General features: G+C 32.6%; 1 protein-coding gene across 2 annotated transcripts in view; it reads left to right on the forward strand.

Annotated features, from left to right (window-relative positions):
• The window catches only part of LOC140435033 (prestin-like), an 80,979-nt gene that overhangs the window by 37,215 nt on the left and 27,920 nt on the right, over positions 1 to 15,844 (forward strand). Inside the window, exons 2-5 of one of the 2 annotated variants that reach the window (XM_072523709.1) lie at positions 768 to 900; positions 10,024 to 10,179; positions 10,259 to 10,369; positions 13,098 to 13,270. In XM_072523709.1, the coding sequence (XP_072379810.1) occupies positions 801 to 900; positions 10,024 to 10,179; positions 10,259 to 10,369; positions 13,098 to 13,270 (540 nt within the window). In that variant the 5' untranslated portion in view covers positions 768 to 800. Of the gene's footprint in view, positions 1 to 698; positions 901 to 10,023; positions 10,180 to 10,258; positions 10,370 to 13,097; positions 13,271 to 15,844 lie in introns of those variants that run through there. The other variant, XM_072523708.1, reaches the window with a different exon arrangement.

The raw sequence follows: 15,844 nt of genomic DNA on the forward strand, positions 1-15,844 counted from the left end.
ATGCCGAATGGTTACTTTTACAGTTTGCATATTTTGGATTATTTGCCGTGGAGCAAACAGTCGACCTATGCTGTTGTCCGAAGTTTGGACACGTAATGAAATGTATTGAGATGACGGCTTTTGCAACATCTCCAACAGTATTTCAGACGGGTAGGGACGGTATTGTTTAATCGTGGGATTTTACAATTTAACTGTTAAATTGCCCATTAATTCTTATACCATTTTGAGAGAGCATCGGCGAACATATTTTATGAGTTTGTAAAAACTTCGACAAAGCAAGTGGGTCTACGGTTAGCAGAAGCCTCTTTGTTTCGGAAAACATATTTCCCAATATCAATAAATAGTTCGACTTTGTATTGTCGACGATTAACATAAATTGTGTGATCTTAAGTTTTAAATAATATCCTATGTCTTTTTATAGATCAAACTAAAACAAATCGGAACTTTACATGTTTCTTTATCCTCTTTCATTCTAATTCTACTGGTCTCTTTTATTCTAACAAGTTTTAATTTAATGGAGCTAGAAATTTTTACCATCAAATATTATTAAAATTATTTGTTTAATGTTTAAGTCCTTATTTAATCTTAAACAAATAAAATCTCAAAACTAAATCATTACCAAATAATTATTTTATCTTGGCTATTGAAAATGATTACGATAACAATTTAAAGGCAGGTACATTTACATAAAAGGTTTAGGTTTTTAATTATTATAAAAGTGATGTGCATGACGCTAGTATTCAATATCTTATAAAACGTTTTTGCAGTTCATGATTTGATAGTTACCATCAAATAGGACAATGTCAGGTGCTGTAGTACCAGAAATAAGGATCCAGCGGCCTTTGTATGAAAACGATCAACTAAGACAGGATTTGAATTATGAAAAAGACCAAACTAATTGTAAGTAATGAAAGATTTAATAACTGTTTATCATGTAATCATAAATTGTTCACTGTTTTTAAATTAATACAATATTGTAAATAACATTTAATTTTACTGCTACAGAGTTTTCATTTATGTAGACTTTGTTCAACACTATGTAACTTACATTACTATTCAATTTTATAAAATTTTTACAGGTAATAATTTTTGTCCATGACGGAGTGGCTTTCGTCTATACTCGCTTGTCTTCTGCTAAGTAATTTGCAGGTCAAATCTTCATTTTCCTTCTATTGATAGATTTATTTTTTGTGTTTTTACTTAATTTGGTTTCACATACCGTTTTTCAGTTTATTTGTCTTCTTATTCCTTTTACTGCCTTTTAGTAAAGTAGGCATTTAATATAAATAGCTTTACAAACCAGTGTAATTGTTTAATTTTATAATTTTTATCCGAACATTCTCTTTTCCTACCGATATTTGTATAGGATGTATAATAAATTTTGCCTTAATTTTTTGAAAAAATTTCTTTTGACGGGTTTTCATTTTTTTTTTGTTTAATTGTTCTGCCAAAACCAAAATAATTTTCCAAACTGCTGTTTTTTTATCACAACTTTTTTAATTATTTCTGATTTCTGATCATTATCTATCTTTTAGTGCGGTGTGTTAATTATTACTCAATAATATTTTTAAAAATTTTCAGTTTAGATATTTTAATTTTGTTTTAATGCCTGGCAAAACCTCACAGGTTATCTGAACGTTTTTGTTTATTACCAATTTCTTTTTTACTTATGTTTTGTATTGTTATATATTTATGTTTTCAAAACATTTTGCATTCTAGTTTTCACTTTTTTTACTTTAATAAGCCTGCCAAAACTGGAAGAGAAACATAGCCATCTAAAAGTTTTATATTTATATTTGTCATCCGAAGTTCCTTCTTCTTCTCTCTGTACCATCTCCGAGACTGAACGTTGGCTATTATTATTAGCTATTATAATTTTATTCACTTCAGCTCTGAAGAGAGTCGACGAAGACTAAATTTATGAAGACTGAATAAATTACTTATACCTCCTTTCACATATTTTGCTCTGAATAACAGGATAGAGGAGTCCGTATATTTCGGACCCGAAATATACGGACTACTTCAGGTTGCTTTTTTAGACGTTATAATAGCTCTTCATTTGTCACTCGGTTGACCCAATTCATGCGTAGCAGCCTTCTACACACAAACTTTTAGAAAGCTTAGAGCAATAGAGATTTATTTAGTGAGCGTTGAGCTTTCAATTCCATAAAATAATCTAGAGAAAAAATAACATTTGACGCGTCTTAGTTTAGGTTATTATTATTACTCCGTCCTTAAAATAACTTTCATTATTCGGAAGAACATTGCTCTGACCTTTCTAATGTAGAATTTTAACCCTTTGTTCATATTCCAATTGTCATTTATTTGAACTGAGATAAATAATGTTCTCAGATTTTTTAAAATTCAACACCATATGTTGTAATTATTTATTAATTCATTGATGTTTTGTTGACTACCATATATTTAGTTTTTACAATATTAAGTTTTTTTCTTCTACATGTGTCTATCTTCTAGAGATGTAGGCGACCACATTGACCCATCGTATTTTATTCACAGCAGCTCGAAATAGATCAGTTGACGTTAGACCAGTCCACTTCCTAAGATTGGCCAGCCAGGATATACGTCTACGTCCAGGGCCTCGCCTACCCTCAATCTTGTTTTGTAGAATCAACTGTAAAAGTTGGTATTTATTATTAAATAAGCATGATGTAGCCGAAGTAAGCCAATCTTCTGTTCTTTACGGTGTTAATAATTTCTTTGTCTTTTCTTAGCCTCTGGAGAATAGTTGTTACTTGTGTGGTGTATATATGAGACCCTCAACATACGTCGGTAGCACCACATTTTAAATGCCTTAAATCGTTTTATATCATCTTCTGTAAGGCTTCAGCTTTCTCCTCCATAGAGGAGGACACTAAAGACGTAACATCTAAGAATTCTTATGCGTATATTGATACTTAAAGATAAGTTGCAGATAATCTTCCTAAGGCTGTTGAACGAGCTTCTGGCTTTTTCAATGTGAGTTTTTATTTCGTAGCTATGATCCCAAGTATCCTAAATATTACAGCCCAAATAGCATATTTTTTTTCCTTTATCTAACGATGTATCGCTTATGTTGGTGTTCTGACTAATGACAATATTTTTGTCTTCTTGCAATTTAGTTTTAGGCCGTATTTTTTACATGTTTCTATAACGTTATCCATCATCCTTTGGAGCCCCTGCGCACTATCTTCCAGCAACCCTGTATTATCTGCATATCTAATATTATTTATAGGTTGGCCACTTACAGCAAACCCATCTTCTAATATGTCCAAGGTCTCTCTAAAGATGGTTTCAGAGTATATGTTAAATAACGCCGGTGACAATATGTAACCCTGTCTAACTCCTTTTTCGACCGTCAAGATCTCGGACAGTTCATTTTCTAATCGCACTATTGCTTTTTGTTGGAGATATAAGTTTGAGATCAGTCTTGTATCCTAATAAGTTTTAAGCCATATTATTCGCATTCTTGTCAATTATTAATAACTGCAGCTCTTCTGCCGAAACTGCAAGCATAATAGTATTATTTGAATACCTCAGTAACATTTCTTATAACAATATTTTTATGTAGGAGCAATCCAGACATAAATTTAAAATCTTATGTGATGACTCCAGTTTTTTTTTATATAATTTATTTTCCATACATTCAAGAAAGATTTGTAAATGACAAAAATTGTAATTTATTCAATAATTTTTTTTTAATATTTTCAATTTTCTTCATTGATCCACCTATTAAAGTTATTTTATTATACTGTAGAATATTTCTTATATTTTTCTTCGAATTCTTTGCTATAATTATTATTTCTAACTCTTTTATATTTATCTTTAAATTATATCTCTTCATGATCTGCGTCCATTTGTTAATTTTGTCTTTTAGTAATATTGTTGGTTTGATATTAGTAGTTTGTCTAGGAAAAAAGTCTCTGAAAGGAAGACTTGAAGAGGCTTATGTTCAGATGTGGACGTGAATGGCTAGACGAAGAAGAAAGAAGAAGATTAGTAGTTTGTCGTATACGTGATCCTGTTAACCAGTTCGTTTATTATTGTTTAAATTAGTAATAACAAGAAATATTTTTTAATTGTTTATGATGTTGGCAACCACATTCACCCATCTTAATATACTCTCTGCATCTACTAAACAGATCCGTTAACGTTAGACGTTGACAACACATATCCTGGTCCCAAGCTATTTTTTAATATTTACTTATTGTGCTAATTCGTCCTCATAATACAACCTTGCTCTACGCTCAAAAACGTACAAAAATCTTGTTGCCTCTATGTATTTTTCTGTTATCCCGTATAGTTTTGATATAGCCTACATTGCCTTTGGGGTAATTTAGTTCTGAAATGATTTTTTTGTAGTATTTTAGTATTGTTTCTATGTTTAATGAGAATTCACCCCAATTTCAATTGAAAATACGTTTATTTAGACATTTCCGTTGCTACTTTGTACCTCGAAAATATTGACAATATCATTTTTATGTCATCAAATTTAACACGTTAAGTGCCATGGCGGTCCCTAGATCCCTAGGAACCGCTGCTGAGTATTTAGTTGAAATTATTTGTCGCCCAAGCCAGCGGACCATGCTTAAGCCTATTTGGGTGTTGTAGACGGACCTCTTTGGCTTGGGCAGCCTACACACCTATGCTGGTGAGAACTTTTTGATTCGGAAACAAACTACTATTGTTCGATAATCATTTATGTAGAAAATATATTTCAGCTTGCACAACAAAACTAAAGAAGCATCGATATTAATGATCTTTTTATTAATAACCTAAGATATGCGGACGATACGATCTTAATAGCGGACAGTATAGAGGAGCTACAGGATTAAGTAAATATCATAAATGGAGTGGGAGGAAAGTAGTGGTTGAACATAAACATAACAAAAACCAAATATATAATAATGAACAAACCCCCTATGGATGTTCAGTTCAATAAACGGCAAGTGGGAGTGTGACCTGAAAGTGAAGATTAAAGTCGCAATGGCTAACAACGCTTTTGTTAAATTTGATAAATACCTTTTTTGCCGTGAAGTCACTATAATCCTTTGAATACGGGCCTTAAAATGCTACACATGGCCGATCCTGATCTATGGAGGTGAGATCTGGTCACCTAAAGTGAGATCTCTAAATAGAGTGGAGGCTTTTGAAATGTGGTGTCTCAGAAGACTGCTTAGAATTTCATGGGTCGTACATGTAACCAATAATGAGGTCCTAAGAAAATTGTTAGATCTCGTTAAATGTCATCTGGATGAGCAAAATTGAAGGTCAAAGAGGCTGGAATAGTTTACCTTTTCATGCTACTTTACAAAGTAGAAACCTAGAAACAACAGATAATGTGTTTTACATAAAGAGAAATATAATTCATAAACGGCATGTGCTTGAATAAAAAAAATTCAAAAGAGAACCAGGATATTATGTTAAAATGCATATAAATATATTAAGAATGCATCTATTGTAGCCTTAAAGTATTTCATATTGCAGAAAAAACAATGTGGATATTAGTATCGAGACGACAAACTGATAGTGAAGTTCCAGTGAAAACTGGAAATTAGACAGAATAAGTATTACGAAGACCAAGTTCAATGCCAAAGAAAGGGGTTAAATACCTAGTTATGAAACAGAACACAAAATAAAAAAGAATCGTATTTTATTGCTATATTATGATTTTTATTAAGATAATTTTTTAACGGCGTCATTAGGATTAGCTTTTAAATATATTTTAGTAGAGTTGTTAAAATTTAACCAATTATCATAAAATAATTTTCTGCGTAATACATATTTTTCCTGATTACAAAAATACAACAATATAAATCTTTAAAGTAAATAGTAATTAAAGAGGTTTATTATTAACTTGCATTCATACAGAATCATAAGAGATTTTTGTATAGAGGTCCATAAAAACCTTTCTACATCTAATTGTTAACATTGACGTACAGGAACACAAAGTAAATATGTTTGCAATCTTTTAAAAAAGATTATTATAAACCGACTTTAAACAATTGTTAAACTGTAAATAAAAAGTGATGGAAAATTTAAGTCCTAGTACCATATGACGACAAAAAAGTTATTAAAATTTCGGAAGTGTTAGTAAACGCGTTTGTGTTTTTACTTTCACTTCCTTATTACGATTTCTAGAGGATTGATTTTTTTGAAATTAAGTACAGAACATGACCTCGATAACATTAGTTTGATATTTGTCACAGATCGATATGGTCTTAACCGATTTCACCCAATTTTTTTAAAGCCAAGTAATAAAAGATGTTCTTTGGGAAAATATTTAAATTGTTTATTTCAATTTATAAAGACATTCTAAAATACTTTTTGATGGTTTTAAATAGTGAATATTTCCATGCATACTTGACTGGAAACTAATATCGTACATCAGCACTTAATATCAATTTCAAATAAATGCCACCTCCAGTCCGAAACAATTAAGCTATCACTAAAATCAAATTTGTTATCGCATAGGTATATCACTAACATTGTATCATTTTGTGTCAAATTATGGTGTCAAAAATTATGATTACGAAATACGAACGCTTTGTTCGAAACTACGTTTTTTATTCATTATCAATAATGATTCTATAGCATTCTAGTTTGATCTCGATTTTCTCAAGTTTACTTTAGTAATCAGTTTTATTCAATTCCAACCGTCGTCAGTTTTTTGCATTTATTTTGATATGTTTGATCTGCTGTGGCCTTACTAGTCATATGCGTAAGGCTTGTTTTCTATCAACTTAACATTTATAAATCGCAACATTCTTCTTTGACTCTACATCTCTAGATTCTCTACTTAGTAGCCACTCTCAGAGTCCAGATATCAGTCAGGTACAAGAGCGTTGACCATATATATATATATTTTTTTAACACCTGTGCTGTGTTTGTATGCTGCTATCTGGTCACAAATGACCAATTATCAGTTCTTTTCTGACCTAACTTAATAAACAGCAAATACTTAAATCTAAGGGCTTGCCCTATGGCTTACTCTTATTTTATCTATCAACTAATGCACTACAACTAACATGCAATAACATCACAGCACTATACTCTGCTTTTTACACTAAACTGTTACACATTTACACTAACTCAAATGGTTTTGTCCTTATGAGTCTTCTCTTTGGTTCAGTGTTCTCAAGATGCTGGGTTGCCTGGACATTCACATGACTATGCAGCCTCTGCTCGTGACTTGCTGCTGTTCTTTTGATTATTTTGATCACAGTTTTCCTACCTAGGTCCTGGTGGAGGTTGCTGTTACGGATATATCAAGGAGCATCAACAATGTTTTTCAGTATTTTTTTTTTAAATCTCTGGATAATATGTAGATTACTAGCTTTGGTACAGCCCCAGAGTTGGCACCCATATACCCATACTGACCTTAGTACTTGCTTGTAGATGGATAATTTATTATGAATTAATAATGTTGAATTTTTTCCAATCAGCCAATACAATTTCTTATATCTAATCAAGCTCCTCTCTTTTCTTTTTGACATGGACTTTCCAGCGCAGCTTCGCATCTAGGGTGATGCCCAAGCATTTTGCTGATGTTACATAAGGAATTTGGGTATCATTTAATCTAACTGGGAAATTTTCTATTTTTTTATTTATAAAGTTAATGTGTGCACATTTAGTCTCATTTCATTTTATTCGCCATTTTCTGGTCCAGTTTTGTATTTTATTTACTGATAGTTGCAACTTATCAGTCGCTTCTTCACTAGTGTCTTCTATCGCTAGTATGGCTGTATCATCCGCGAAGGTGGCAATAGTATTTTGTTCTAGCTCTGGAATGTCACACGTATATAATAGGTACAGGACCGGACCTAAGACACTCACCTGTTGCAAGCCAGCTTTGATCTCCCTTAAGTCTGTGTACACTTCTTCTTGTTTTACTCTGAAATATCTATTCGCAATGTATGATTTCAAGATTTCTGAATACTGTTCAGGCATGAACGTTCTTAGTTTATAGTTTAAACCGTCATGCCAGACTTTATCAAACGCCTGGGCTACATCAAAGAAGATTGTGCAGCAGACTTTATTTTCTTCTAATGTTTTTTCTATTATATTCGTTATTCTGTAAACTTAATCTACGGTGGAATGTTGATTTCTGAAACCAAATTGTTGATTTGGAATAAGATTTTTTCTTTCTATTATTGGTTTTAATCTTTTCAATAGAAGTTTTTCAAATAGTTTTGTCATCACCGGAAGTAGTGATATTGGTCGATAGGATGTCACTTCATTAGAAGATTTACCTGGTTTGTCGATCATAATCACTTCGGCTACTTTCCAAAGTCTGGAAACAAATCTCAATCTAAAAGCAGCATTTATGAGGTGTGTCAGCTTAACTATGGCTTTTCTTGGTAGATTTTTTAATAGTTCTCCTGTCATGAGATCATATTCTGGAGCTTTCTTAGAATTTATATTCTCTTTTATCTCTGTTGATACTTCTCTAAGTGATGTCAACGTTATTCTTTCTTCAGTTTGGAATGGTTCTTCCCATCTCAGTTCTTCACCATCATTGTCGTTGGGTTTAAACGTACTTTCTAAATGATCTGCAAATCGTTCTGCTTTCTGTTCGTTACTTCTAGCCCAGTTGCCGTTTTCCAACTTGATAGGAGGAGAATGAATAATTGGTCTCGCATTCTTTTTGTTGCCTTCCATAACGAATAATCCGTGTTCTGGTTGACCATATATAATAACTTATTTTACCATTTTTTATGGTAGCAAAAGACATAAGCAGCAGTATAATTTTAATTAAAGTTAAAAGAGTAAACTCAATTATATGCCTGATTTCCTTATCGAGATCTATTTGAACCGGGACATACCTTCTTAAATCAGACTATCAGACCTCTGAGTCAGCCTGCATTCTATTTTTCATTTCTTGTATATATAATTGCCTACTTTTACATTTTCTTTCTATCTTTAATCATCAACTCTAGCTTTTTATAATATTTCAATTATGACTTGTAAAGTCATAAATGTAAATAAACTGTATGATTGAGTATATCTTCATCGCATTTATTTCTACTTTGCCCATGTGTAATTCGGAGAAATACTTTAAGAATATGGCTCATAAGCCAGACGAGTTTGTAATCGCTGCAATGTCGAGATCTCTGTGTTTTCGGCAGCGGTATGAATATGGATCTTAGCCAATCGCTAAATATCACACCAGTTTTATAGACTAACATAAATTGAGTGTTATTTTTTTAAGTATTTTGAGAATTCAACATATGATTACTTGGCCTTTTTTTAGCTGCATTATTTCTGTGCTATCTGATCTAAGTTCTTTAAACTGCCCATCATCATCAGTTGGCGCTACAGCCCTTTGTGAGCCCTGGCCTGTCTCAAAATATTCTTCCATCCTTCTCTGTCGAGTGTCTGTCTTCTCCATTCCCTTACTCCAACCTCCCTTAAATCGCTTTGCACATTGTCCAGATATTTGAGTTAAGGTAGCCCCTGTCTTCTTCTTCCTACTGGCCTATTTAGCATGGTTATTTTAAAAGGATTACTTTTATTCAACCGCATAAGGTGACCTATCTTAGGTGGTTTATTTTGATGGTTTTTACGCTATGTGTATCAGCAAAAGTCTATAGAGTTCGAAATTATATCGCCTTCGGAAAATGCTTTCACGATAACGGCATTGAATGAAATTTGTACCTAAAGTTGTGTAGTTTGTAATGTGAAAGTTTAAATTGGGCGTATCGAAATTTCATGTTATAGGTTTTGAAGATCAGACTCTAATAATGGAAAGTCACTTCCTCCTCGATTTAGTCAGGTGGCTGGCACTAATCGGTGGACAAAGTCGTCTTCCTTTCGAGCAGGAAAGATGTGTGTTCCCTTAATGTACAATCCTATAACATCGACCACGTCGTATTTAAATAAATTTTATATATTTTTAATAAAATATACCACTATACATCAGTCTTTACTTCTCTGTTTAACTTAAAAAAAATGTTTTTGTCCTGTGTATATTGCTGTGGTAATTTTTTATAATACCCATTTGTATTAATATTTATTATGTTTTAGTTGTGAACAAATTATGTAAAGAAAAAGTTTCTCCAAAAAGTATTATAAAATCAACCATTCCTGTCCTGGGATGGTTACCTAAATATGAATGGAGAACAGACCTCTTATCTGACCTTGCTTCTGGATATACTGTGGCTATCATGCACATTCCTCAAGGTAAAAGTTATTTAAATAATTGAATACATTTTAATGTACTAAATTCATTAACATTTTTAACAGTTTTCGTTATTTTCAGGTATGGCATACGCACTTTTAGGAAATGTACCTCCAGTTGTTGGAATATATATGGCTATTTTTCCAGTACTAGTGTATTTCTTTTTGGGAACTTCACGACATGCTTCCATGGGTAAGACTTTATTTTGTTAAACTCGTATTTCTGGAGTAATGTGACAGTTTAGTTTTTAAATATACTCAGGAAAGTTTTAAAACGATTTAATGTAATTTGTCAGACATTTCATCACCAGAAGAAATCAACTTCAGAGACAAATTAAAGTAGTATTAATAAATGCTCTATCAAGCATAAAAACGCCTGCTCTAAATAATTGAGAGAGTACATATCTTCAAACATCATCACTATTAAAATTTGGGCTCAATAGGCCTATCAATGTTTGTATAAATTATAACCTTCGTGTAATGACAAAAAGATAATACCGGAAAAAAATATTGTTTAAGCTAAATATATCGCTTAATACCTTATTCGGCCTGCGATCCATCAGAAACGGCGGTGAGAGGTAGTATGCGACTTAAACGCTTTTAAAGAAATACGCTCACGCTATAACAAACCCAAATGATACTGAACGGCAGTAACTCAAACTTAGTAGTTGTCTTGGAAGATATAAAATTAGTTATTATCATCGTTTTGCCAACCGTATAAGGATGATCGTTCGATATAAAATCGTCTCGTTGGGTACCATTTTACTAGTAGCGTGCATGATAACCTAGTTGTATCTTTACCTTCTGTGCTTTTTGATTTTTTTACATGTTTTCATTCATGCGTGTGTGAAGTATGGATACAACAAAATACTACAATACTTATTTAGGGTGAAACATTGATGTTTGACAGAGAAGAGCTATTAGAGCAACGATAAAGATTTTATTACATAGCATTACTATCACACTCGTAGTTTCTATATTTTGCTTGTTATTGTAAAGGTGTTAGAAGATTTTTAACAATTTTTTTTCTAGACATTTAACCATAAATCAATCTGGTGTTCGGTTTCTCTTCAGGTAATGCTTTCGTTAAAATATTCCCATCTGTTACTCACTTTAGTAAATTGCTTCAAATGTTTTCTCTTAAATTTGGTTTTTATAGTCTATTGGGCATTAAAAATAATCACCCTATTGAAAAACGCTATACCTTTTGTAAATAGCGCCAAATGTCAATTTGGTTTTAACATTTGTGAAGTACACAAACGCAGAATAGAAATCGACAAGCCATGAATCGGTTTACTCTGCAAGAACCTAGAATAATTGTTTACATTTTTTTGCGCAACAATTGGACAACACAAGATGCTCCCAAAGCTGGCTGGCCCCAGAGCAGCCATTCTGCTATGACTATTGCTACTGTTACCCAAAATATCAAAGAGGAGTCCAGAACATCGACAAGACGATGTGCTACGCAACTGGGCATTAGTCACCAGTCCCTACACAGAATTTTGGTGAAAAATTTGAAGACTTTTTCTTAACATGTGCAGCTAGTGTATTAGCTGTTAGCTGTTGACCGCCAAACGTGTCTAGCCTACTGTCGGGCCATCCTGAATTTCAACGAAGAGGAGGACGATTTTTAATCGGAAATTATCATAGACGATGAGGCTCATTTTAATCTTAGCGTTTAGGTCAATAAACACAGGTATCGTTTTTGGGGCACCAAAAATCGTGTATCACTCACAAAGGGCCCTTATACTTGCTGAAGTTACTGCGTGGCGTGCTGTTTTCACTGGAGGAGTCGTCGGGCTATTTTTCTTTGAGAACGCTGCAGGCCAAACGACCACAGGTGATGGCTCGCGCCACAGAGCCAAGATTACCGAATTTTTTCTTCCTCTTGCGACTGGAGAATATGTGGTTCTAACATAACCGATATTCTAAAGAAAGCATTTTCAAGTCGCTTACCTAATCTCTGGTTTTGGCAATTTACACTGGTCGGCGAAATCACCCGTTCTAGACTGATGGGCTTTTTTAAAGTACGGGTTTGCGTGAACAAGCCTCAGACCCTTAAACTCCTTAAGGAAGACTATTCACCAATAATGCGTATTAGTTCACCGTATTATAGTCATCAACTCAGGCGGCTGCTACTTTGCCGATAGCATTTGCTTGACTTGATGAAATAAATGTTATTGGATTAATAAACAAATTTAACAAGCAGAGCCAATGTTTCTCATAAGAAAGAAACAGCAAAAGAACATTGGGTGATTAATTTTGCCCCATCTGTTATTTACCTTAAATAGCAGTGGCAACTTGACAGAATAGTTGGAGATGCGATGGGTTTTATCATAATAGAAATGATGCCAAATTGAAAATTAATTTATATCAACATGGGATCCTTTAGAAAGAAGGTGATTCTGGACGAACGAAATGCTCTGAGGCTAATGTTCTTCAATATGAGTATTCTTCCTAGATGCCTATTATCTAATCCTAATCATGTGGTACCTTCTATTTCGTCGATATTGATGCATTTGACAAAATTATTATAGCAGTAGACAATAAATGAACAGCTAAGTTTACAAAGAGAAAGCTTTAATTTGTGGTTAAAAATTAGAGCCCTGATTAATATATCATACTTGCTTTCTATCTGATTATAATAACCATACAATTATTGAAATTGAGTAAATTATTTATTAGCTTAATAATTAATAATAAACTAGAAAATAAAAAATAAATGAACATAATAACTAACATTGTATTAAAGAAAATAAAAAGGGTAGCAGTACATTTAAATTGTCATACCATTTCAAAAATTTAATAAAGTTACAAAATATGTTACACTGTTTTAGATGTAAAGATGCAAATTTGCATATTAAGTAATTTTGATACAAATTAAGGATCCAAAAAGTAATATTTCTTTATTTATATTTAAGGTACGTTTTCAATAGCATGCCTGATGACAGGAAAAGCAGTACTGGAACATGCCGATCCATCATACTTTGATACAGCCAAAGATACTAACAGTACGGATGTTGTTATAACGGGCATGGGTTATTCTCCTGTTCAAGTAGCTACTACTGTTACTTTAATAGTCTCGATTATTCAGGTATGTATTCTTTTATAATCCAATCTGACTAAGATGGCGGGAATTAAGTTTTGACAGACGACAATATTTATACATATGTGAATCAAACCAACAATAGTGCGATTATCAACTGGCTCCTAATTTTTATTTCGATACAGCTATTTCGTTATGGTTTGGAAGTTAATCTTGATCGTTACCGCTACAAGACAAAGTCTTATTCGGTCCTCTAAAATTTCTTCTATTTACTTGATTCCGCGTTTTTCAAGATAACTAGAAAACTATACAGTGCCATTACATTTTCAGAACAACTCAAAGTGCCAATTGTTGCGTTCTGCACATACGATGACCTCAATATAACAATTTTGGTCATCCTGAAGGGGGAGAAGATATTCTGTTCAATCTAGAACTCGCTGGTTTCCCCCTTTCGGATTGGGTATGTATATTAAAATAAAAGAAAAGAAATGAAAACCAGTGGACTGTATAAAACTCTATTTTAAACAAGAAGGTGAAATTAAACATAAATACACATAACCCAATATACAACTATAAATAAGGAAGAATATATTACTTAAAAGAAGAAGAATATATGTAGTACAAACTTAAATATTAATCAATACGTAACGACACACAAAAAGAGAACCATAAACAAACCATAGATAGAAATAATATTATACAAAAAAGAAATAAAAATATGAATATATATGTCATATAAAAAAATTTATATTAAACGTGAAAGAGTAAAAAATATACGCACATATTATAATATACTTAATTCGTAATAAAATGAATAAACCTTGTTAATACAGTTACACAAAATGCAATCAAAAATATCATATATGAATTATATCAAACTCAACTTAAATTATATATTTAAATACAAATATTTAAACTCAATTCAAATTATAATCGGGAATGACATATTACAAAAAATAAGAATAGAGTAAATACTACACAAAACAAAAGCAAAATGTCCAATTGACAACGTTTAATGTTCTGAATAAAGTTCAAAAGTTCAAAACCGCGACACAATATGTAATAATTGGGCACCAAATAAACGTACTTAGCCCATGCAGCAACAAAATTATGGTATTGTTCCTTACCCAATGAGAAGATGGCACTCCGGCCACCGCAAAAAATATGTCTTCACCGACGAATAACAGGAACCACAAAATTCCTAATGTAACTTTTCTGCATCAAAACGACTTCCTCGGTCAAAGGACCGATGCTAAGTGGTAAGGTACTCTTCTTAACCCAAACGCACACACATGTGTGTGGTTTGAGAGATAAAACTCGACTCTGATTGTGTAGATGCATCGCTTATCTCAAATACACATCTGTGTCATTTTGCAGATTGCCCGTCTCGTAGCATGTAGTTTTTAACCCAGATAAACCCTTGTACATGAAATCTTGATATACGGGGAGAATCAAAACTACCAGAAAAGTCTTAATATTTAATAAATGTTTATTAACAGTTGCGAAACTGCAACACCAATTCTAAAGCATACATCGCCTTTCGTTTGCCACAAGTAATCAGAGAGAGAGAGAGAGAGAGAGGGGGAGAGAGAGAGAAGAATTGGGGAAAAATATCCGGCGAAGACGGATCATCTTCCTTACGTTCCATCTCCGTGACGAAGGTTGGCAATCATCACTGCTATTCTACCTCGTGATACTACAGCCCGAAAAAGTTTAGTTGAGATACATCCAAACCATTCTCTGAGGTTTCTCAGCTAGAACGTTCTTCTTCTACCCATGCTGCGCTTTCCTTGAATCTTTAATTGCATTATTAGTTTTAGGAATTCATATCTGTCACCACGTGTTATTTGACCCAGATATTGTAGTTTTCCTATTTTGATGAAATCCAGTATCTCCCTGCTGTACTCTATTCTTCTTAGTACTTCTTCATAGGGTTATTCTGTCTGTCCAGGAGATTCTCAGCATTCTTCGATATGTCCACATTTTAAATGCTTTCAATTTATTGAGACATTGTTTATTTAAAGTCCATGTCTCCACACCATACAAAAGAACAGAAAATACATGACACTTTTGTACTCGTTTTCTACGATTTAGGCTAAGGTCTCTACAACATAATATTTGTTTCATATTATTGAATGAACTTCTAGCCTTTTCTATTCTATCTCTAATTTCTTTAGTATAATGGTTTGTTTTATTAATGTTTGCCCCTAAATAGTTATAATTCTGAACTCATTCTACCGTCTTATTATTTACGTGTAGATTGATGTGTCTAATATATCCGTGTCAACCTTATCTAAAATTATTTATAGATCTGTAATATTTTCTGCTATTAGTATTATATCATCAGCATATTAAATTTCAAGTATGGGTAGGCCATTTATTTTCATGCCTGCTACTTCATCTTTTAATGCTTTTTTTAATATTTCCTATAATAATACGGATCATCAGACACACTTAATTAATTTCCATAAATCTATCATTGATTTTATATTGTGCTGAAAATCTAAATCGTAATTTCTCGCAGAGATAAACTCATACAACAAAATTCGTAGAAAATATTCATATTAAAAATTCATATTGGCAAGTACTTGAAATGTTGTTAATTACTTGAGTATACTTTAT

This window comes from Diabrotica undecimpunctata, chromosome 2 (genome assembly GCF_040954645.1).
Source record: "Diabrotica undecimpunctata isolate CICGRU chromosome 2, icDiaUnde3, whole genome shotgun sequence".
In the NCBI taxonomy this organism is placed as follows: domain Eukaryota; kingdom Metazoa; phylum Arthropoda; class Insecta; order Coleoptera; family Chrysomelidae; genus Diabrotica; species Diabrotica undecimpunctata.